The sequence below is a fragment of the Carcharhinus amblyrhynchos genome, chromosome 2 (genome assembly GCF_965287045.1).
Source record: "Carcharhinus amblyrhynchos chromosome 2, sCarAmb.v2.hapA, whole genome shotgun sequence".
NCBI classification, from domain to species: Eukaryota; Metazoa; Chordata; class Chondrichthyes; order Carcharhiniformes; family Carcharhinidae; genus Carcharhinus; species Carcharhinus amblyrhynchos.
The window spans coordinates 8,027,379-8,051,023 of record NC_137325.1 but is presented as its reverse complement, the minus strand read 5'-3'; the positions used below and the strand labels follow the sequence as shown (position 1 = coordinate 8,051,023).

At 44.9% G+C, this 23,645-nt stretch overlaps 1 protein-coding gene across 1 annotated transcript in view; it reads left to right on the top strand.

The window, feature by feature from the left end:
• The window catches only part of lars2 (leucyl-tRNA synthetase 2, mitochondrial), an 83,642-nt gene extending 75,127 nt beyond the window's left edge, over nt 1–8,515 (top strand). Inside the window, exons 20-21 of the mRNA XM_080201844.1 lie at nt 2,383–2,510; nt 7,800–8,515. Of these exons, the coding sequence (XP_080057970.1) occupies nt 2,383–2,510; nt 7,800–7,979 (308 nt within the window). The 3' untranslated portion in view covers nt 7,980–8,515. The remainder of the gene's footprint in view (nt 1–2,382; nt 2,511–7,799) is intronic.
• Nucleotides 8,516–23,645: the final 15,130 nt, after the last annotated feature.

Below are 23,645 nucleotides of genomic sequence, written 5' to 3'. Positions count from 1 at the left end.
TTACCGTGGCCATCTTTACTGAAATCAGCTTTATCTTCCATATTTTCTATTCATAGCAGCCATGATGAGATTTGAGCCCTTTTCTCCCCCAGAGCATTAGCCTGGGCCCCTAGATTATGAGTCCAGTGACAATACCACTCCACCACTGTCCCTCCCAAAGATTTAGACCTCAAAGTCTGAGCCTGCAAACGTGCAGAATTGCACACTGCACAAGATCAGCCATGATAACTCAAATTACATCTCCCTAAATGAGCTGTCTGTCCTACTTACCCTGGAGACAGTGGTGGTGAGCTGTCTTCTTGAACTGCTGCAGTCCCTGTGATGTACCCATAGCTAACAATCCGAAGTTGGTGGAGGGAAGCTGTTCGGGAAGAAACATGGAAATATAAGGGGGTAAAATAATTAAAGCATCAGGAAGAGTGAAATCCCCCCCCAAAAGAAGGGTTACAGGACCCCTCTGAAGTCCTGACTTCGGGATTCATCCAGGAAATTTGAACTTCCAATGGGCAATTTCCCAGTATCCAGAACATTCTGAAACAGTCTAAGGTTTGAGTTGGTGTCAGAGAATTCGAACAGTTCCAATTTCAAGTTGGAATGGATAGTTTAATATGGTTATATGTAGTTTCAATGGATAACTACCCAGGAAATGTCAGGCAGATGAGTCCTAGTCTAATCCCAGGGTCACTGTACCACTAACTCCTTCAACTACCCAGTCCCTCAACTCTCCCCATCCTGCCGACCTGATCTGATTAACCCCCTCCTGATCAATTCCCCAATATCCTGCTCCTTGACCAGCCCCACCATCAGACTGATTCCTCCTCCCCATCCCAGATCCAATCTCGCCATCCTACACAGGTGCGTTGGGTGCCCTCTGGACCTCTCTGAAGTCCTGATGCACTGACTTCAGGAATAATCCAGGAAACTTGAACCTCCAAAGGACAATTTCCCTGCAATTTGTGTTCACAGGCCTGTGCTTTTCCAAGTGCCATGGGATGGATATGGGGGGGTTGATTTATTCTTGCAATGTGCACAGCTGGATCTGAAGTACTCCTGTCTTGTGACAGATAAACATTATTTCCTACAAGGCACCACTAGTTACAAGTTACCAGAAAAGTGGATGAAGGGAAAGCAGTGAATGTTATCTACATGGACTTCAGTAAGCCCTTTGTCAAGGTCCTGCATGGGAGGTTAGTTAGGAAGGTTCAGTCACTAGGCATAATGGAGAGATAGTAAATTGGATTAGACATTGGCTCAATGGAAGAAGCCAAAGAGTGGTAGCGGAGGATTGCTTCTCTGAGTGGATGCCTATGATTAGTGGTGTGGCACAGGGATCAGTGCTGGGTCCATTGTTGTTTGTTATCTATATCAATGTTCTGGATGATAATGTGGTAAATTGGATTAGCAAATTTGCCAATGATACAAAGATTGGAGGTGTAGTGAACAGTGAGGAAGGTTTTCAAAGATTGCAGAGGGATTTGGACCAGCTAGGAAAATGGGCTGAAAAGTAGCAGATGGAATTTAATGCAGACAAGTGTGAGGCATTGCACTTTGGAAGGACAAACCAAGATAGAACATACAAGGTAAATGATAGAACGCTGAAGAGTGCAGTAGAACAGAGGGATCTGGGAATACGGATACATAATTCCCTAAAAGTGGCATCTCAGGTAGATAGGGTCGTAAAGAGTGCTTTTGGAATGTTGACCTTTATAAACCAAAGTATTGAGCATAACAGTTGGAATGTTATGGTGAGGTTGTATAAGAGATTGGTGAGGCTGAATTTAGAGTATTGTGTGCAGTTTTGGTCACCTAATTACAGGAAGGATATTAATAAGGTTGAAAGAGTGCAGAGAAGGTTTACAAGGATGTTGCCGGGACTTGAGAAACTGAGATACAGAGAAAGGTTGAATAGGTTAGGACTTTATTCCCTGGAGCGTAGAAGAATGAGGGGAGATTTGATAGAGGTGTATAAAATTATGATGGGTATAATAGAGTGAATGCAAGCAGGCTTTTTCCACTGAGGCTAGGGGAGAAAAAAATTAGAGGACATGGGTTAAGGGTGAAGGGGGAAAAGTTTAAAGGGAATATTGGGGAGGGTTCTTCACACAGAGAGTGGCGGGAGTGTGGAATGAGCTGCCAGATGAAGTGGTAAATGCGGGGTCACTTTTAAGAAGAACTTGGACAGGTACATGGATGGGAGGGGTGTGGAGGGATATGGTCCAGGTGCAGGTCAGTGGGACCAGGCAGAAAAATGGTTCTGCACAGACAAAAAGGACCAAAAGGCCTGTTTCTGTGCTGTAATGTTCTAAGGTTCTAAGTTTTCTGGGAAACACATTTTCCTCTGTCCATTGGTGTACCAAATGAATGATTTCCCGTCTGTTCCAGGCCTCTCCAGTGTCCAGACTAAGCTTACCGTTCACTATCGGTGGGACACAGATGTGCTATTTCAGCAGTGGCCAAACGTGGACCCAGTGTATCTCGAGCAGCCCGACACAGTGCAGATGATTGTCAGGGTAAGAGCAGACGCGGGAAGCGAGGAGGATAAATCATTGCGAATCTTAAATATTATCTTTTGCTTCCTCCAGCATTTCTTTCTGTATTACTTTTTTTTCCCCTCATCTTGTGTCCTGTTCTGCAGGGCTGATGCACTTCAACTTGCTTCATTCCCGAGTGGCCCTCAGGGTAAATGGTGCAGGGTTCCACGCTACCAGACACTTAGTCTGGACTCAGTATGTGACCCGCACTCCAGAACAATGTGGGTCACTCTTTGAATTGAAACATGCCACACTGTTGTACAGGGATGGATAATAAATGCAGCCTTAGCCCGTGATGGCCGTGTCCCCTGAATTAATGATGAGTCAGTCTCCAGTAGGATTGCCTAAGGAGAGTCACGATTAGGTTGCAGTAGATGGGTCATGCTGTAGGGAGCAGGGTAAGGATCTGTTGCTGGGTACTAGGTGCTGTAGTGTTTAATTCAGCCCACGATTGAATTTGGCAATGATGGATGGAGGGAGGGAAGAGGATGTTGACGGACTCTGATGGCAACGTATCAGTGTCTGCCAGGTGGTAGCAACTGAGTTATCAATGGGGTAGTTGTCCTTCCTCCACAAGATCCTGATTCCATGGGAAGGTAAGTAGCTAACGTTTATTCCCATTCTGTCCCATCACGGCCTATTTTGTTATTAAGGGGCGGATATCTGGAAAGCGACCCCTGGCCCAACTCATCCCCTCAGATTGTGGGGGATACAGCAAGATACCGTTCCCTCCCTCAGTCCCTAACTTGCACACCCCGGGGCACAGGAATGTGGTTAATCTGTAAATATCCCTAGCCTTCTCCATAAGCATTCAGCCAATATTTCATTCAGTACCCCATGAGAGTATGATCATAGAATTCCTACAGTGTAGAAGGAGGCCATTCTGCCCATCGAGCCTGCGCCGACAACAATTCTACCCAGGCCCTATCCCCGTAACCCCATGTATTTTCCCTGCTAATCCCCCTGATATTAAGGGTCAATTTGGCATGGCCAATCCACCTAACCTACACATCTTTGGACTGAGAGGAAACCCATGCAGACACGGGGAGAATGTGCAGACTCCACGCAGACAGTGACCTGAGGCCGGAATTGAATTGGCTCCCTGGCACTGAGACAGCAGTGCTAACCACTGTGCCAGTGTGTCTCTTGCAGGTTGTGTGAGCTGGCTTAAGGAAATAATCAGTACTTAATAAAAGAATTATTTTGAGAATGGAGAGAGAGGTATCCAATGTTACTCGAAATAAATCCCTAAGAAATAGGAGTGGGAGGGGCCCATTAGACAACCTACCAAGCATGCTCCACCCATCACCAAAATCATGGTGGATCTGGCCTTGACTCCTGCGCCCCCCATAACCCTCAACTCGCTTGTCAGCCAAAAACCTGTCCAACTCAGCCATGAATATATTCAACAATTCTGCCTCAGATGCTCTCTGAGGAAGGGAATTCAAAAGACTAATGGTCTCCTGAGAGAGGAAATTCTGCCCCATCTTCATCTTAAATGGGAGTCTCCTTATTTTGAAACTGTGCCCCCTTAGTTCTAGATTCCCCCTTGAGGGGAGGCATCCTCCAAACCAGCACCCACTCTGCCAACGCTCCCTCACAACCTGTCATATATCAGTAAGGTCACCTCTCCTTTTCAAACTCCAAATGAATAGAGATCGAACTTTTCCTCGTAAGACACAAACTCCTCATCTGAAGAATCAGCCCAGTGAACCTTCTCTGTTTAATGACAAATATTTTAGATGTCTTGAGTTAGGTTTGTGACAAAAAACAGGATCAGGAGGCTTGGGAAATGGGGTTGGGATGAAGGCAGGATGTAGATGATTGTATAAATCATGTAAAAGAAGTATGCATGTTCCAAGTTGTCAGCTGGAATTGAAATAAGTAAATACATTTTTTTTAAACTATTTCCTTTCAGTGGTGCTTTGCAGTTCGTGCATGTCCCACCAGATTGGGTGACTCTGTTTACAGCTAAGGTGTGATATCTTGAACATCAAACCTCCCATTGCAGTCCCACTGATGCAGGTCACTGGCATTGGAGGCAATATATTGGGTCAGACCTTGTGGAAAAATGTCTACTCTTGAATTTAATGGAACAGGTGCCTTGTGCAAAGTTCCATATTTTCAATGGTTGTACCTCCACAAAATTAATAAAATGAAAGGCCATATGCATCTAGTGTGAAATGTAATATTGCTTCATCCAGGTTGGGTGGATTGGCCATGCTAAATTGCCTCTTAGTGTCCTGAGATGAGTAGGTTAGAGGGATTCAGGGGGTTATGGGAAAGGGCCTGGGTGGGATGCTCTATCTGAGAGTCAGTGTAGACTTAATAGTGCAGGAGGAGGCCATTTGGCCTGTCGGGATTCTATCTCACCCAGTTTCCTGTAGTTTCAATAGTCAGGTTATGTTGTTAGAGTGGATACAGTGCTGGTTCACCTGGGAGTGATTAATACTAAGACTGAATGTGAACATTGGAAAGTGGAAACCTTTTAATTCCCCCATCATAAACGCCCCTCTCTAATCAGACTAACAGCCATGATAATTTCCTCCCACCCCCCGCAAAATGATCAGTTGAACCCTGAAACCTTCATGGATAGTTCTAGAATGGTACCCCTCACATTTAATGTTCCTCAAAGCTTGTGGCATCTTTTTGCCAATGTTTGACCTTCAAGTTAACTCCGTCAAGTCTGTACCTTCCCTCATAAAAGACTGCAAAAGCTCAGGTGTTTTTATTGCGGTAAGATCTATTACATTGTGCATTGAGTCGCAGTTGCATAACATCACAATAGAGTAATTACCTCTAATCCAACAGGATTTTGTAGTTTTGTGCAGTTGGGTGGCACGGGTGTGAACTTTTGACTCTCAAAATGCACAACTGGCACTGAATTCTTTACAGATCTGCTTTTCGGTGCTGTATTTTTGGACAAGATACCAATATCCCAACTCAAATGTTTCAAAGACTTGCTGAAGTGAAGTTGTTTTAGAAACAGATATCCCTCTGGTCTCTGGTCCATATCCCGCTGCTTCTGGAGGTTTGTGGCTCGGAGGCTGCATTCTGGTGGAACTGCGTGTGACTATTATGTCCGCATGTTCCAACTTGTCTGAAAAGTCCTCCCTTCCACTGGGAACTATCCAGATACTAAAGGATGAAAATGTTGACTGTTTTCGAACCTACCATTGCGTGGGTGTGAACTCTGTAATTGACGTGAATTCTACCCCAGGCCGGTAACTGTGGGACGTGGGTGTGGCTGGCAGAGCAAGCATTTATTGCCCATCCCTAACTGACCTTTGTAATGAGTGAGTGGCTCCCTCAGTGACTTCAGAGAGCAGAGTTGGATCTGGATTCACATGTAGACCAGGTCAGGCAGATTACCCTCCCTAAAGGGCATTAGTGACGGGTTTTTTTAACAACAATCAATAATAGTTTCATGATCACCATTACTGAGACTAACTCTCAACTCCACATTTTCATTGATGAATTGAATCTAAATTCCACCAGCTCTTGTGGTGGGATTTGAACCCAGAGCATTAGCCTGGGCCTCTGCATTACTAACTCAGTGACGTGACCATGATGCCACTCCGTCTCCCTAAGTGCAAAGTCTAATCAACTGTTCACCACCCCTTCAAACCTCACTGAGTGATTTAACAGGTACCTGATCCATCAGGGAGGTTATTGGTTATGGAGGGCAGGTAGAGAAGAGGAATTACAGTTGCAGTCATGATCTTATTAAATAGTTGAGTTGGTTTGAGGGACCGAATGTTCTAATATTTCATACGTTCCTATCAAAAACTGATCCAACTTCAGACCGAAAGGTGTACTCATCACCTTAGCTCCACACAGCCCCGTGCCCACAGCCCCACATTTGCCATGTTTGAGAAGTAGAATTGTTCAGCTGCCATTGTGACGTTATTGGGGCGTTGTCCCTCACTCCCCTTGTTTATTCTGTAGAACGTTGTATATATGGACCTGGAAGATCTCAATTTTAATCCTCAAACCACATGGTGGCACAGTGGTTGGCAGTGCTGCCTCACAGCACCAGGAACCCAGATTCAATTCTGGCCTCTGGTCACTGTCTGCACGTTCTTCCCGTGTCTGTGTGGGTTTCCTCTGGGTGCTCCACTTTTCTCCCAGAGTCCAAAGATGTGCAGGTTAGGTGAATTGGTCATGCTAAATTAACCCTTGTGCCATGATTAGTGGGATAAATGTGTGGGTTTGCAGGAATGGGGCCTGGGTGGGATTGTGGTTGGTGCAGACTCGATGGGCCGAATGGCCTCCTTCTGCACTGGCTTCTCTGATTCTATGGAACCATCTGGTCATGGCCAGGGCAGCCAGGAAACTGTGGGGATAGCGGAACAAGGGCGGTGTCAGCAATTACCTCAGAAGTGTGTTCATGATGTGGATTAGTTGAGGGCGGGACACAGTGTGGTGGTGATTCTCTAAAGCTGAGATCTAGTTCCACAGCTGTCAAATTACCAAAAGTTGAAACTACTTTCCAGTATGAAGTAAATGTGAGGGGAGATATGGGAAGAGAATCCAAGTTTATAAACTGTATCTGTAGTCTCTGCCACAGCATTGGTGGCCAAGGTTTTGCTTAGCTAGGCCTTCAGCCCTGGAATTCTCTCCCTTAACCTCTCCCTTTGTCTCCTCCTTGGATGCTCCTTAAACTCTTTGGTTGCCTGTCATAATATTTCCCCAAGTAGGTCTAAGCAAAGTCTTGATTGATAATGTTGCTGTGTAACATCTTGGGACGTTCTAACACATCAAAGGTGCACTGTAACTGCAAGGTGTTGTTTCTTCTTAAACACAAGGTCCAACTATATTAGAGAGCTGGATTTTCTGTGGTACTATCACATTGGTGTGTGGCTTTAATAATCGGATTTGCAGCTGCGCTGTTAGTACAATTCAAAGCCAATTGAGAGCATGATCTTGAGGGTTTCATGGTTGCTGATTAACTGTTAAATTCAATCCACTGTCAACCCATTCTCCTAGGAATGATGCCATGAAGTCACTGGCCACTTGATATGGGCTCAGCAGATCAGTGGCCAAGCAATAGGAAACTACAATAGAACATCGTGCACTCGTCTCTGGGACTTGCAAAGAAGCCGCACTGGGAATGAGAACAACACCTGAGGCCACATCTGGGAATCTGAGTTTAGTTACCTCCATGTATAAGCTTAGAAATGGTGATGAGATACAAAGCACATTAACAACATGTTCTCCTGTCGCTCCAATGTTTCTCATCTCTCTCTCTCTCTTTCTCTCCACCAGATCAACAACAAGGTCTGTGGCTCAGTCAACCTGCCCCAACAAGTGGTCAAAAATGCAGAGAGAGCACAGGAGCTGATTCTGCAAAGCGAGCTGGGCATCCAGCAGCTCCAGGGACGGATCATCAAGAAAGCTATCCTGTCTCCCAGGACCGCCCTCATCAACTTCCTTGTGGAAGAATAACGAGAGCTCCTCAAACATTCTGTTGTTTTGGCCTCGCGCCCCCTTCAAAGCCAAGTCCAGCAATCCTCACCGCAAGCTCATTACTGGAAGCAGCCAGTGGTGCCCAGGAGCTGTGCTCTGAAACTCCAGAGAGAGAGAGAGAGGAGAAGTCGGGATTCCCCTCCTCCCTCTGGTTTGTGGAGCTTCAGTTAGAGTTGGAGCAACAGGACTGTGATGAAATGCTACTGACAGTGGCCTCAATCAATTGGTCGATTCAACTGGAGCGCAGCACGAGAGACAGGGAGTGGCCAACAGCAACGGACAGGAGATTAAATTATTGAAACCAGAAATCAAAGCCTCATCTTTATGATGCTAAATTAGCAATTGTGACTAGACAGACATGATGCAATTTTGAGGTCCCAATCACGTCCAACTGTTTAAATCATGTAATAAGTGTTTTATTTAAATGTAATAAAATACTCTGCGTTTGTTTTGATAACAAGGCAGCGGAATAATAATTTAGGGGATTTTAAAATATAATTCTGCTATCAATGCAATGTGATGCCATGATTATTAATCATAGAATCCTGGCAATGCAGAAGGTGATCACAGTAAGAAGTCTCACAACACCAGTTGTGAGGCGCACAGTTTACAGAATACTGTGTGTGCCTTTTATATGCTCTATTTGAGACCAGAACGCTCCACTCACCTGACGAAGGGGCAAACCCCGAAAGCGTGTGGGTTTGCTATCAAATAAGCTGGTTGGACTTTAACCTGGTGTTGTGAGACTTCTTACTGTGTTTACCCCAGTCCAACACCGGCATCTCCACATCAATGCAGAAGGTGCCTGTTTGGCCCATCAAGTCTGCACCGACCACACTCTCGCCCAGGCCCTATTGCCGTAAACCCACATACTTACCCTAGCTAGTCCCCTGACACCAGGGTCAATTTAGCAAGGCCAGTCCACCTAACCCGCGCATCTTTGGATTGTGGGAGGAAACCGGAGCAACCAGAGGAAATCCATGCAGACAAGGGGTGAGCTTGCAAACCCCAGCCAGCCAGTGACCCGAGACTGCAATCGAACACTTGGACGCAGCATCTGAGCAGAGATGTGGATCATGCTGCAGAATTTGGGTGACGCTGTGAGGTTTTTGCATCTTGCAAAACAATCTTCAGAACCTGCAACGGTCCCGTTTTAGATGGGAGTGTTTGTGTGCATCATTCTCGGAGAATGAGACACCTACAATCCAGTACGGTTTGCCATGCTGATTTGTTCCTCCAAGGTTAACCAGCAGTGCTTTGTCTATTTTTATCATTTCCTCAGTGCGTGTTCCTGGTAATTGAGTTGCGGTTTGCATTAATCACTGTTAGAAATTTCTCATCACAAAAGCCCCTGTTTGATTTCCTTTTTTTTTTAACCCCTCCCTTCCCCCCCCCCCCCTCCCCACCTTTTATACTCTATAACAATCTGGCTCCATGCTTAATTCAGTAAAACTGCAGAATTGCTGCAAAGCCTCAAATCCCAATAACCCAGGCTGTGCTGTATGGATCATGTGCACAAGTTAGAAACCCTACAGTGCAGAAGGAGGCCATTCGGCCCATTGAGCCTACACTGACCACAATCCCACCCAGGTCCTTTTCCCATAATCGCACACATTTACCCCACTAATCCCTCTAACCTATGCATCCTGGGACGCTAAGGGGAAATTTAGCATGACCAATGCACCTGACCAATGATTTTTGGACTGTGGGAGGAAACTGGAGCACCGGAGGAAACTCTCACAGATGGGGAGGAGAATGCACAGACTCCACACGGACGGTGACCCAACGCTGGAATTGAACCCAAGTCCCTCGACCAGAGAGGCTGCAGTGCTAACCACTGTGCCAATGTGGGGTGGAGCTAGGTTTTTAATGATCAAATTTGCAAACTGGGATGAAATGTAAACGCTGAGTGAGTGAACATAAGAACATAAGAAATAGGAGCAGGAGTAGGCCATCTAGCCCTTCGAGCCTGCCCCGCCATTCAATAAGATCATGGCTGATCTGTCGTGGCTCAGTTCCACTTTCCCGCCCTCTCCCCATAACCCTTAATCCCTTCTCTTATCAAAAACCCATCAACCCGCTTCTTAAAAATATTTAGCGAGGCAGCCTCCACCACTTCAACGGGCAGAGAATTCCAGAGATTCACCACCCTTTGAGTGAAGAAGTTCCTCCTCAACTCCGTTCTAAACCGCCTCCCCTTTATCTTGAGGCTGTGTCCCCTAGTCCTACTGTCTTTTTTGAGCGGGAAGAGTCTCTCCACCTCTATCCTATCCATCCCATTCATCATCTTATACGTCTCAATGAGATCTCCCCTCATTCTTCTAAACTCTAACGAGTACAAGCCTAGTTTATTCAGCCTCTCCTCATAGCTCAATCCCGTCTGAAAATGTGACAAATGTATGTAAGCTTGGGGTAATTAATCTTACATTGGTTGAAATAAGGGATAGAACGTAACAGCCGCACACTGTCTCGAGCTTCCACTGGTATTCAGTCAGACCACAGCTAAAATTCCACATAAGCTCCTACACGGTCTGACTTTAGCCCTTTACAGAGGAGCTTCCGACATGGCCTTTGTTGCAAGAGCTGGATTGTGTATCAGTGACCGGTAACACACAAGAACTTCCAACAGGAATTCCTCAGCCACTTCCTTCAAACTCAGTGACTAAACCATCAAACACACACTTGTGCCCTTCAAGCCAGCTCCACAAATATTTGGGCATAACCCCTGCAAAGACAACGCACAGTGATTAGCGCTGCTGCCTCACAGCGCCAGAGACCTGGGTTCGATTCCCAGCTTGGGTCACTGTGTGGATTGCGACTGAGTATGTTTCCTCCGGGTGCTCTGGTTTCCTCCCATACTCTGTGCTGGTTAGGCGCATTGGTCATGTTACATTGTCCCTTAGTGTCCTGGGATGTGTGCATTAGAGGTATTAGTGGAGTAAATAAGTTGGGTTACAGGGATAGGGCCTGGGTGGGATTGCTGTTAATGCAGACTCGATGGGCCGAATGGCCTCCTGCATTGTGGGGTTTCTATGACTGGACACTGTCTCTACGGTCAAAAAGTGCCTCCCAGTCTTGTGTTCTCAGTTTTCAAATGGCAAACAACGCGGGGAGAACAAAGAAAATATTTCAAAGACGTGCTGGAGTTCTTGAAGTGACAATGATTCTGTGGAGTTTTCTATCAACCCTTCAAACTGACAACAACTTGTCCATCAAGCTGTATCATGCTTTTAGTCAGTGATGAGGCACAGCAGCCACAGAAACGGAAGGAAAAGGATGTTTTGTTTAAATGTTTATTAGTCACAAGTAGGCTTACGTTAACACTGCAATCAAGTTACTGTGAAAATCCCCGAGTCGCTCCGGCGCCTGTTTGGGTACACTGAGGGAGAATTTAGCATGGTCAATGCACCCGCACCAGCACATCTTTCAGACTGTGGGAGGAAACCGGAGCACCCGCAGACACGGGGAGAATGTGCAAACTCCACACAGACGGTGGCTCAAGCCGGGAATCGAACCTGGATCCCGGATGCTGTGAGGCAGCAGTGCTAAACACTGTGCTGATCCTGCATGCCAAATCCCATGACCTTCTGGGACATTGTGTCCAATGCACCCAAGGTGTCAAGAATCTTCAGTCACACGAAGAACTGAATAGTTGCAACTTTGCAATCTGCAGGAGCACATTCCAGATTGTAGGAAATTTTGAAAGATCAAAACAAATACACTATCTTCACAATTACTTATTTTGAAACCTTAAGGGCGCGGATCTACCAACTGTCCAGTAATAATAACTAGGTTTCTCACTCTCTCTCTTGGTTCCCCCCAATTTCCCAAATGTTCTTTGTATTTTTGAAGACAGGAAGGTCTTGGTCATTTCCTTATTCACCTGTAATATTTCTCCCCCCTCTGCCTAGATCCATCAATAAGAAGTCTCTCACCACCAGGTTAAAGTCCAACAGAGTTTATTTGGAATCACGAGCTTTCGGAGCGCTGCCCCTTCATCAGATGATTGGAGGTAGGTTCATAAACATGGCATATGTAGATAAAGATACAGTTGCAAGATAATTACAGATTGAAATGTGATTATCTGTAATTATCCTGCGGTTGCATCTTTGCCCATATATGCCTAGGTTGTGAACCTATCTCTCCAAAAGCTCATGATTCCAAATAAACCTGTTGAACTTTAATTTGGTGTTGTTTAATTCTTTCTATGCCCAACCCAGTCCAATGTCAGAATCTCTACATCATAGATCCATCAAGATAAATTGAGGCATTGTGGAGGAAAAGCTTTCATCTTTGCCTAAATTAGGATTAAAGAATTTTAAAAATTGCTTGGGTGTTGATCCCTGGAGTGATTTTAATTTCTTCTGCCCTACAATAATTAAAGAAAACAATGGTGCTTGAGGAAGCAGTAGCGGATGTGCGGTTGAGTTTAATTATTTGAACAATGGAACTTTGCACAGTAGAAAGTGCTTGTTAGTTTTTGGGACAAGGCCAGAGGACCCAGATTTACAGCATGGGGTGTTTTCTCTGTCAGAAGCAGATTTTATTGAATGCAGTGCCTGGAGTTTAATATTCGCATGTGCTGCTGAACCATTTAAATTACGTATTACCAGCAACCCTCCCACAGTACGTGGAAGAACATACTAAACATGTGAGAACATGAAACCTTCAATTAATGACTAGGGGTTCCACAAATAATGCAGAAGTATTACATAACTACTTGTCTCTGTTTTACTAGTCTGATTATGTTAAATTTCATTTTAATGGGATGGTGCTGACGTACTGGTATTGTTGCTGGACTAGTAATCTAGAGAGCCAGGGTAGTGCCCTACCTGAGTTCAAATCCAGACACGGCAGGTGATAAAATTTGAATCCAATAAAAATCTGGAATTAAACGTCAAATGACGACTATGAAACCATTGTCGATTGTCATGTGAAGCCATCGTTAATGTCCTTTAGGAAAGGAAATCTGCTGACCTTACCTGGTCTGGCCTACATGTGACTCTAGAGCCACAGCAATGTGGTTGACTCTCAACTGCCCTCAGGCAACTCGGGTTGGGCAATAAATACTGGCCAGCCAGCAGTGCCCACAAACGATTAAAAAAACTGTTTACTTTGGTGTTAATATAACATGACGTTTTTACCAGTGTAAAATGAGTAACACTTAGCTGGAAATGGTTATCATACCCTGCTACCTTGGGTTCATAGTGAGGGGCAATCTGTTCCTTGATGCCGAGCTTGATACGTCCATAGGGAAATCTGCTGCCACCTTAGGCCAACTCACCAAATGCGAATGAGCTGACCCTTAGGATCAAAAGAAATGGTGGTGGAGTGAGGTGACTTCTTGGGAGCTGTCCCGAGCGTACCTGCTAATAGGAACATGGGAATTAGGAGCAGAAGTCGGCAAACTCAGCCCCTTCGAGCCTGCTCCGTAATTCCATCAGATCGTGGCTGATCTCTCCTTAGTCTAGAATCCACCTCCCCACCTCTCCCCTTTTGTTAAATCAAAAATATACCTATCTCCTCCTTGAAATCATTCAATGATTCAGACTCCACCGCGCTACGGGGCAGCGAGTTCCACAAATTCACACCCCTCTGCAAGAAGCAGCTCTTCCTCATCTCTGTTTTAAATCTACCGCTTCTCAACCCATACCTGTGACCTCTTGTTCCAGATTGCCCCATAAGAGGAAACATTCGGTCTACATTTTAAAATTTTATATTCCATCTTTAAATTTATTTCCGTCTTTACTCCCATACACCTTCTCTTTTCCTTCTGCCCGTGTACTCTATGAAAGGTATGTTTTGTCCATATTGCATGCCAAAAAACAAATACTTTTCACTGTATCTCAATACATGTGACAATAATAAATCAAATCAGGGTGGTTTGTATAACTTGTGTACACAGCATGTCGTTGTTTGGATGTGAGATCACAATTATCAAGAAAATAAGCACAGCAATTTGCCATCTCTGTGGTGTGCAGTGCACTCTGGGTATATCCTGACAGGACAATATTCCAAGTCTGGCAGTCCTTTCAGAGGCCCTTTTCCAAGTTATGTTGGCACTAATCAAACATCGGCAATTTTAGTGGCACGGGCATGTCCGCAAGATAGAAGATGGTTGCGTATCCACGGACGTCCTGCAAGGTGAGTTAGCCGTGGTCAGTGGCGTGGCCAAGATGCCACTTCAAGGATGCTTGCAAGTGGGACAGGAAGGCCCTAACCGTGGGCCGTCACACCAGGGAGTCACTGGTTGATAAAAAAGGGAAATGGCGACGCCTCCTGTGGTTGGATGTGTGTCACCACAATGACCAATGAGCTACAGCGCTTTAGCGAATGATGCCAATGCTAAAAACAACTCACAATGGCATCGGCAACTTCACTGGCACTTCTGGCAGAAGCTGCATCTGAAGGGTTGATCTTGCAGCCATCAGCAAAGGTAGACCCCACCCCACCATCTGTTGCCGATAGAAGGAAGCCAGAACTCAATCACAGAATTGTTTCAACACAGAAGGAGACCATTTGGATCGTTGTGGGTACTAACTCTCCGACGTAGTGCATTCCCCCACTTCCTCCTTGTACCTTCTCCTTTAGCTCTATATATTCTTCCTTTTCAGATAATAAACATTCAAGAGCAAGGTGAATTCAATCAAACCTTCTCTAGTGCACTCTTATGCAGTACATTCCAGATCCAACAACAGAGGATTCTCCTCCTCTCCCCATTGCTCCTTTTGCCTCTGCTTTCTGGCTCTCAATCCTTTTGGGAACAGTTTCTCCCTACCTACTCTGTCCAGAGAACCCCTGATGTAGAGATGCTGGCGTTGGACTGGGGTAAACACAGTAAGAAGTCTCACAACACCAGGTTAAAGTCCAACAGGTTTATTTGATAGTAAACCCGCAAGCTTTCAGGGTTTTCCCCTTTGTCAGGTGAATGGAGAGTTCTGGCCTCAGACAGAGCATATAAGAGGCACACACAATATTCTGTAAACTGTGTGTGCCTTTTATATGCTCTGTCTGAGGCCAGAACTCTCCATTCACCTGATGAAGGGGCAAATCCCAAAAGCTTGTGGGTTTAATGTCAAATAAACTGGTTGGACTTTAAACAGAGAACCCCTCACAGTTTTAGAATCCTCTGTCACGCCTCCCATCAACTTTCTGTTCCTCAAGGGAAACAGCTCCAGCTTCTCCAATCTATCCAGTAACCGACATTCCTCAGCTCTGGAACCATTCCTGTGAATCTTTTCTGCATTCTCTCCATGTCTTCACATCCTTCTGCGTGGGAGACTTAGAACCGGACGCAACGTTCCAGCTAAGGATAACCAGTGTTTACACCAATTTAGCCTTGGAATTCTGTTTTAACTAAAGCAGATAATAAAAATGCAGCTTCACTGGAGGATGAGGTTAAAAAGAATGTAAGGCAAGGTAGAGTAACTGATGAGTAGGGGCACGGTGGTTAGCACTGCTGCCTCACAGCGCCAGGGACCCGGGTTCGATTCCCAGTTTGGGTCACTGTGTGGAGTCTGCAGGGTCTCCCTGTGTCTGCGTGGGTTTCCTCTGGGTGCTCCGGTTTCCCAAAGATGTACGGGATTGGTTATGGAAAATTGCCCCTTCATGTCCAGGGATGGGTAGGTTAGAGGAATTACATATAGGGCCTGAGCAGGATTGTTGTCGGTGCAGGCTCGATGGGCTGAATGGCCTCCTTCTGCACTATAGGGATTTTATGATTCTACTCTTTGAATTAAAAAGAGAAAACTACATAGTCCAGACGGTATGCCTACTCAAAATAACCAGGGAGAAGGTGGCAAAGGTATGAGTTTTTATTGACAGGTTTCATAGAATGGGGGTAATGTTCACATCTGTTGGTGGATCCATGTACAGAAAAGGAGTTGGAACTCTAGATTGATCAGTTTAATATGTCAGTAATAAATTCCAATATTTGTCCGATGCCAGGCAAATGTGCAGCTAGAGACAGAAATGTATATTTTTAAATATGATTCTGAAAGACAGTATCATACTTCACCAATTTTCTGACAAGGTAACAGGTAGAGTAGACGAGTGTAATTCAGTCGTTGAGATGTATTTCAATGAGATGACACAAAGCTGGCTTGTGAAGGTGGGAATTACTGAGTGGATAGCAAATTGGCTAAAACGTGGGCGGGAGAGAGTAGGAGTAAAGAGTAATTATTCAGATTGGAGAGAAGTAGAAAGTGCGATTGGACCCACTGATTTTCATCATTTACAAAAATGATTTTTGGGAGTAAGTACCTCGATATTAACTCTGAGTTAGAGTTAACACTGAGTGCGGCGTTATACAAGAACATAACACACACGCTGGGGGGACAACACCTCATCTTCTGATTGGGCACTTTACAGCCTTTCGGACTGAAGATTTGAGTTCAACAACTCCAGAGCTGGAACTCTGTCCTCCACCTTCACTCCATTTCCATTAATTTTATTTCATTTTGTTTCACCCTATTCACTCGTTTTGTCATCTCTCGCTCTCACCTCCATTTATCCACTTTCCAATCCAGGTGTCCTCCTTCTTGCCCACTACCCTCCCACACCACCACCCCCCCCCTCACCCCCCCCACCCCCCTTCCCCTCCCCCTCCACCCTGCTCCCTTAAAGGGCAACTGCCACATTCCTCAAAATCCTCTAACAATCTGCAACTCTGATCTGCCATTCAAATCTTCTGATCTCTTAATGGACATTTATAGCACCTCTCTCAGCCTACATTCCCCTTGCACCATTGCGCCCCCATCTCCACCGATTCTCTTTGCTCTCTGTTCTGACAAAGGGTCATCCAGACTTGAAACCTTGGCTCTACTGTCTCTCCGCAGATGCTGTCAGACCTGCTGAGGTTTTCCAGCATTCTCTGTTTTTGTTTCCAGCACCCGCAGTAATTCCCTTTTATTACACAAGAAGATATGAAAGAATCCACAGACGGTGCAGTTCAGTGACAAGTGAACTTTGCCCGAGATAAATGCGATGGGATTACATTTCGATAAGAGAAACAGAAAATAAGAAACTGAAAGGGTCAGAAAAACAAAGGGATCTAGGGATACAGGTGAATGAACCATTGAAAATAATATCACAGGTCAGTGAAACAAGTAGAAATGTCTACACAGTATAGACTTCAAATAAGGAGGTTTTGTGGTGTGGTGAGTGGTGTCTCTGCCTCTGAACAAACGCTCCAGCTTCAAGTTCCACTCCAGGACTTAAAGCAGCCAAACACATTGATTATCCGTCTGTAAATCCTTCCAAAACACACCAATGGCAGCTGATAAGAGTGGGAGAGATTCCTGCTCAGCTTTGTGGTGGGAAGCCTCCACCATCACTGTCCATTGCTCCTGGCTACAACATGTTTGTAAAAGTTTATGTTGCCACGGAAACCTGGACTCCTTGGGGGGGTGGGGCGGGGGAGAGGTGATTGGCTGGAAGACCAGGATGGATTGGATTAGTGCCAATCGCGTAGGGATGCAATCCCCGTTCTGGCCAGGGTGGATTCAGGAACTGCCTCCTTGCCCTAACTGTGGTGAAGGTTGTGGTGCTGTAGATTGGACCTGCCTTTGGACAAAGAGCACAAGAAGAAAAATTCAGAAAGGATAGCAGGACTAGGGGGCACAGCCTCAAGATAAAGGGGGGGGGGGGGCGGTTTAGAACAGAGTTGAGGAGGAACTTCTTCACTCAAAGGGTGGTGAATCTCTGGAATTCTCTACCCGTTGAAGTGGTGGAGGCTGCCTCGCTAAATATTTTTAAGACGCGGGTTGATGGGTTTTTGATAAGAGAGGGGATTAAGGGTTATGGGGAGAGGGCGGGAATGTGGAACTGAGCCACGACAAATCAGCCATGATCTTATTGAATGGCGGGGCAGGCTCGAAGGGCTAGTTGGCCTACTCCTGCTCCTATTTCCTATTTCCTATTTCAAATGCATGAGGATAAGCTGAGCTTGCACAGAATCCTATTCTATTTGAAAAGATCGGCCATAATCTTATCGAATGGCGGAGCAGGCTTGGGGGGCCAGTTGGCCTACTCCTGCTCCTAGTTCTTATGTTCTTCTTCAACTCACCGTTTGGACACTGTACAGATTTCAGTTCTCCGTGGATGTTTTGGAGAAAGGTTTACAACAGTGGAATCAGAACTGAGAGATTATAGCTATTGTGAAAGATTGATAAGATAGACTTGGAGGTGTGATGCCACTGTGTTATTCTGATACATTTTGTATTTAAGGTGGGGTTACTTTAACAGGTAGTTGAGCCAATTTGTCTGGTACGCATGCTGCTCAAATGCCGAGAATGCTGGATAATAACTGATTTTAGCTAGGAATATGTTACTTTGTAGAGTTAATGGACCTTTTTGTTTACTTTTGTTCTCCTGGGATTTTAGACAAAGTATGTAGAGTCATGTGAGTTTTTGATTAGGTTGATTGACAGGGACAAAGTCATGTGGTTAATGGGAAGAGCTAAACTTGCAAGTAAAATCAGTTTCATTTTCATTTTAAATAAAGAACAGTTGCTGCCTGGAGCTAATGGAAGAAATGTCTCTCTGTTTTCTCTCTCTCTCTCTTTCTCTCTCTCCAAAACTTTCTGAAAGCTTCAAGACCATTAACCTAAGTCACAAGCAAGAACACTTGTGCTTTGCTAATTAATTTTAAAGAGGAGCTTAAGTCTATAAGAGAAATATTGCTTGATTGGAACCAACTTGATAGGTTAGCAGTTAAGAATTACATGTCGCCAGGTTTAAGTATTCTTAAATTATCAAAAGTTAAACTGATTCATTTGTTATAGTTAAACGGTGTTAAATAAAGTTTGTTTTGATTAAAAAAAAAACTCTTGTCAGTAAAATCATGTCTGGAGTGAAACATCTTATCGTCACACTAATATTGAGATGGAAAATCATTTGGGTCTAGTCTGGCATCATAATATACCCTGGGGGTTCTGATCTGGTCCCATAGGAGGTGGCCGGATGGACGTCTTTGAAATAATGGAGTTGGGAGGGTTAGATGTGGAGGGAATGTTTCCTGAGGTGGTAAGTCCAAAACTAGGGACCATGAACATAAGAACATTACTCATCTTTCCGATGGGGAATTGAGGAGAGGTTTCTTTACTCCGAGAGTGGTTAGAAACTAGAATTCACCGTTGTAGGAAGTGTCTGAGGCAAAAAGTTTAGATGTTTTCAAAAGGAAACTAGACAAGTAAATGAAACAAAAGGAAATAGAGATATAATCTGCTCAGCTGAGATGAGGCAGATGAAATGGGAGGAGAGTCATGCTTTAAATTTATACTATTTTTAAGTGTGATGTAGAAATTGGAGTATAAGCAATCTGGACCATCTCTCTTAGAATCTCTAAGTTAGAGAAGGAGGCTGTTCGACCCATCGAGTCTGCACTGACCTCAATCCCACCCAGGCTCCACTCACGCAATCCACACATTTACCCTGCCAGTCCCCTGGCACTAGGGACAATTTAGCCTGGCCAATCCACCTAACCTGCACATCTTTGGACTGTGAGAGGAAACCGGAGCACCCGGAGGAAACCCACGCAGATACAGTGAGAAAGTGCAAACTCCACATAGACAGTCACCCGAAACTGGGGTTGAATTTGGGTCCCTGGCGCTGTGAGGCAACAGTGCTGACCACTCTGTGTGTGTGTGTGACACCACACATTGCAAAGAAAATTACAGGAAGAGTCAGTTTTGAGCTGAGGCACATGGGCCTCTCTATACACTGGGTCAATGAATAGATCATATGTGCAGAAACTGAGCCCCAGCATCACCCACAAGTGTTATCCCCTGATTTATTCCATCAAATGAAAACACACACATTAAAAAGAATCCCAGTTCAGCATTACATTCTCCGTCTCGAAACAAAACTGCTCTTTAATCTTTAATTGAGTTCTTGTTTTTCTTTTAGTCGCATCTGATTGCAAATCAGCTGGCATGTGATGTACTGCGTTTAAAAAAAAATAGACTCTTACAGAGAAAAGGACATCTTGAGATCAGAATCCAGGATTAGACACAATAGGGATTATTGATAGCATCAGGACCACACAAATCCTCAAAGTTATGGTGGAAATACCTACAGCATTTATCGAAATAAAAACTAGAAGCAGGAGTGGGCCATTTGGCCCTTTAAGTCTGTTCCACCATTCATTTTGATCATGGCCAATCATCGAATTCAATATCCTGATTCCTCCCCCCCACATCCCTTGATCCCTTTATCCTCAAGAGCTCTATCTAATTTCTTCTTGAAATCACACAACATTTTGCTCTCGACTACATTCTGTGGGAGTGAATTCCACACATTCACCACCCTCTGGGTGAAAAACTTTCTCCTCACTTCAGTTCGAAAAGGTTTACTCCTCATCCTCAAACTATGACAAGGGTCTTTTAAGAGACTTCTGGATGAGTACATGGGACTTAGTAAGGTAGAGGGTTATAAGTAAGCCTAGTAGGTAGAAATATGTTCGGCGCAACTTGTGGGCCGAAGGGCCTGTTTGTGCTGTAGTTTTTCTATGTTCTATGACCCCTAGTTCTGGACTCCCCCACCATCAGGAACAGACCCAGTCTAACCCTGTTAGAATTTTATAAGTTACTATGAGATCCCCTCTCACTCTTCTAAACTCCGGTGAATATAATCCTAACCAACTTAGTCTCTTCATCCCAAAGGAATCAACCTGGTAAACATTTGCTGTATTCCTTCTATAACAAGGGTATCCTTCCATCGTATTTCTTGCTTCACTATTTTAAAGTATGAAAGATGTCCTAGTTAGGAGCATTAGCCATTCTAAATTCTCTCTCAGTGTACCCGAACAGGCACCAGAGTGTGGCGACTAGGGGATTTTCACAGTAGCTTCATTGCAGTGTTAATGTAAACCTACTTATGACACTAATAAGTAAACTTTAAACTAATGCAACAGTTCAAGATGGATAGAAACTAACTGCTCACTTGTTAAATGTGCCTATTATAATATGGACAATATTCATTTCTACTGCATAATTATTTACATCAGTAACTAGTAATAACAGCACTGGAGAAACTTGTTTGTAATAATTCAGTTTCTGTATCAAAATGCGTGAGGTCTGTGTCATATTTTATACACATGTAACTACAAGTTTGGAAGTTATTGCGCATACCAGGAGCGACAGCGCAGTCAGACTTTCCAATATTCTAAACACTATTCATCAAATCGGACCCACATATTAACGGACTTGGCTGTTTTGACCTCTCTGTCTGTCTACTCTCTAAACATCTCCTGTTCGGAAGCTGAAGACATGTCTAGTGTTCCCAAGGCTAGAGACAGTGGGCGAGACAGTAGCAGTGTGGTAATGTTGTTGGACGGACGAGTAATCCAACAGCCCAGACAAATCTTCTGGGGGCAGGAGTTCAAATCCCATCACAGCAATGGGTGTGTTTTAAATTCAATGAATTGATCTAGAATATAAAGCTAGTCTCAGTAATCGTAGCCATGTGACTATTGTCGAATGTTATAAAAGAAAAAAACCCATCTGGTTCACTAATGCCCTTCAGGGAAGGAAATCTGCCTTCTTTACCTGGTCTGGCCTACATGTGAGTCCAATGGTTGACTTTTAGCTACCCTCTGAAATGGCCTAGCAAACCACTCAGGGGAAATTAGGGATGGGCAACAAATGCTACCCATGCTGGTGACGCCCACATCCCAGGGACAGACGCTCCCAGGAAATGCTTCAAGTATGACCCAACATTTTTTTGTTATTCAGTCATGGGTCGTGGGCGTCACTGGCTGGCCAGCATTTACCTATCTCTAACCCCCACGACTTGCCTGGGCAAAATCTCACTAACTGTCCTGGCTGGAGACAATACACCTCTTTAACCTGTGCTTGGCCCTCTCTCCACTCACATTGTCCGTACCTTTAAGACTTGATTACCTGTAAAACTTCACATTCCAACCATGATCTTGTAAATTGAGTTTGTGCCTGTATATGCCCTGTTTGTGAACACAAGTCCTCACTCACCTGGCAGCACTCCGAAAGCTTGTGCTGCCAAATAAACCTGTTGGACATTAACCAGGTGTTGTCAGACTTCTTACTGCGTTTACCCCAGTCCAACGCCAGCATCTCCACATCACAGCATTTATTGCCCATCCCTAGTTGCCCTCGTTCAGAGGGCAGTTGAAAGTCAACCACATTGCTGTTGGCTCTGGAGTCACGTGTAGGCCAGACCAGGTAAGGACGGCAGATTTCCTTCCCTAAAGGGCATTAGTGAACCAGATGGCCAACAATGGTTTCATGGTCATCAGTAAATTCTTAATTCCAGATTTTTTTATTGAATTTAAATTCCATCAACTTCCATGGTGGGATTTGAACCTGGATCTACAAAACATGAGATGAGTTTCTGATTTAATAGTCTAGGCCATTGCCTGCCCCATCGTGAATGGACCAACTCTATAAATCGAATGGGAATCGTGTCTCTAGTTACAGTCGGGACGGTTGGATAGAGTTGAGGAGTGAGAGGCTTGGTCAATATTTGTTCCAGCTCCTCCCCTCCCAACCTCTGGAATTCTGGCGAGCAGTACCATTCCAACTTCCCAAAATCCTGACATCAACTGTTCCAGCTGGATTAGAATGAGCAATCGTACAAACTTACACCGCAAACCACAGATGAGATTCTTTCCTGAGTGGGTTAGTGATTCGTGAACAAGTCTCCTGGAGTTTGTTTGACCACCACCGCAAGAAAAAAGTTTAACTCCTCCACTACCAACACTCCCTCCACTTTAACCCCTGGCCTTTGGTCTCTCACCTCCAGTCTTACTGACTCTGCTACCTCCCGCACCCTTTGCCCAGAACCTGCATCCTTCTCCCAATTCTCTCCAAGTGCTCACTCTCAACTCATCTTTAACCACGAGACTAGCCATCTAATCCCTTAATGTCACACCAAACCACTGACCAGCCACCTTCCTCTCTGCGCTCCCATGTTGGCTGAATGGTCCACTGGCATTATACTGATATCCTCTTACCAAACTACTGCCATCTGCCCTCCCCAGGCTCCCCCGCACTCCCCCAACAAAATAACTCACGATTCTTCCGTTCTTCCAACATCTCCCTCTCTTTGTATCAACTGCTTGACAAAGTTATTGACCATCGCTGATGGTTTTGTTTCAATACAAAAGCATCAGACGATACAGCACAGCTGCAATGTGAGTCATACAAATATAATTACAGACAGATGTCAGGCTGCGCACTGCCTCCTGGAATGTGCTAGAACTTCTCAACTTGCACTTACACATGTAAAAGAAAATTGACACAGACCTCACAGGTTTTGAACCATAATTGCTACAATCTATTTCTCTGGTGCTCTTTGCACCAGTCACTGATGTAAGTGACCAAATGTTTTGCTCTGTTTGTGGGTTCACGTGTCAGAATCTGTTTCACGTGATACAGCAACACAGTGGGTTAGCACCGCTGCCTCACAGCGCCAGGGACCCGGGTTCAATTCCGGCCTCGGGTCACCGTCTGTGTGGAGTTTGCATATTCTCCCCGTGTCTGCGTGGGTTTCCTCCGGGTGCTCCGGTTTCCTCCCACAGTCCAAAGGTGTGTGGGTTAGGTGCATTGGCTGTGCTAAGTTGACCCTAATGTCAGGGGGATTAGCAGGGTAAATGTGCAGGGTTACGGG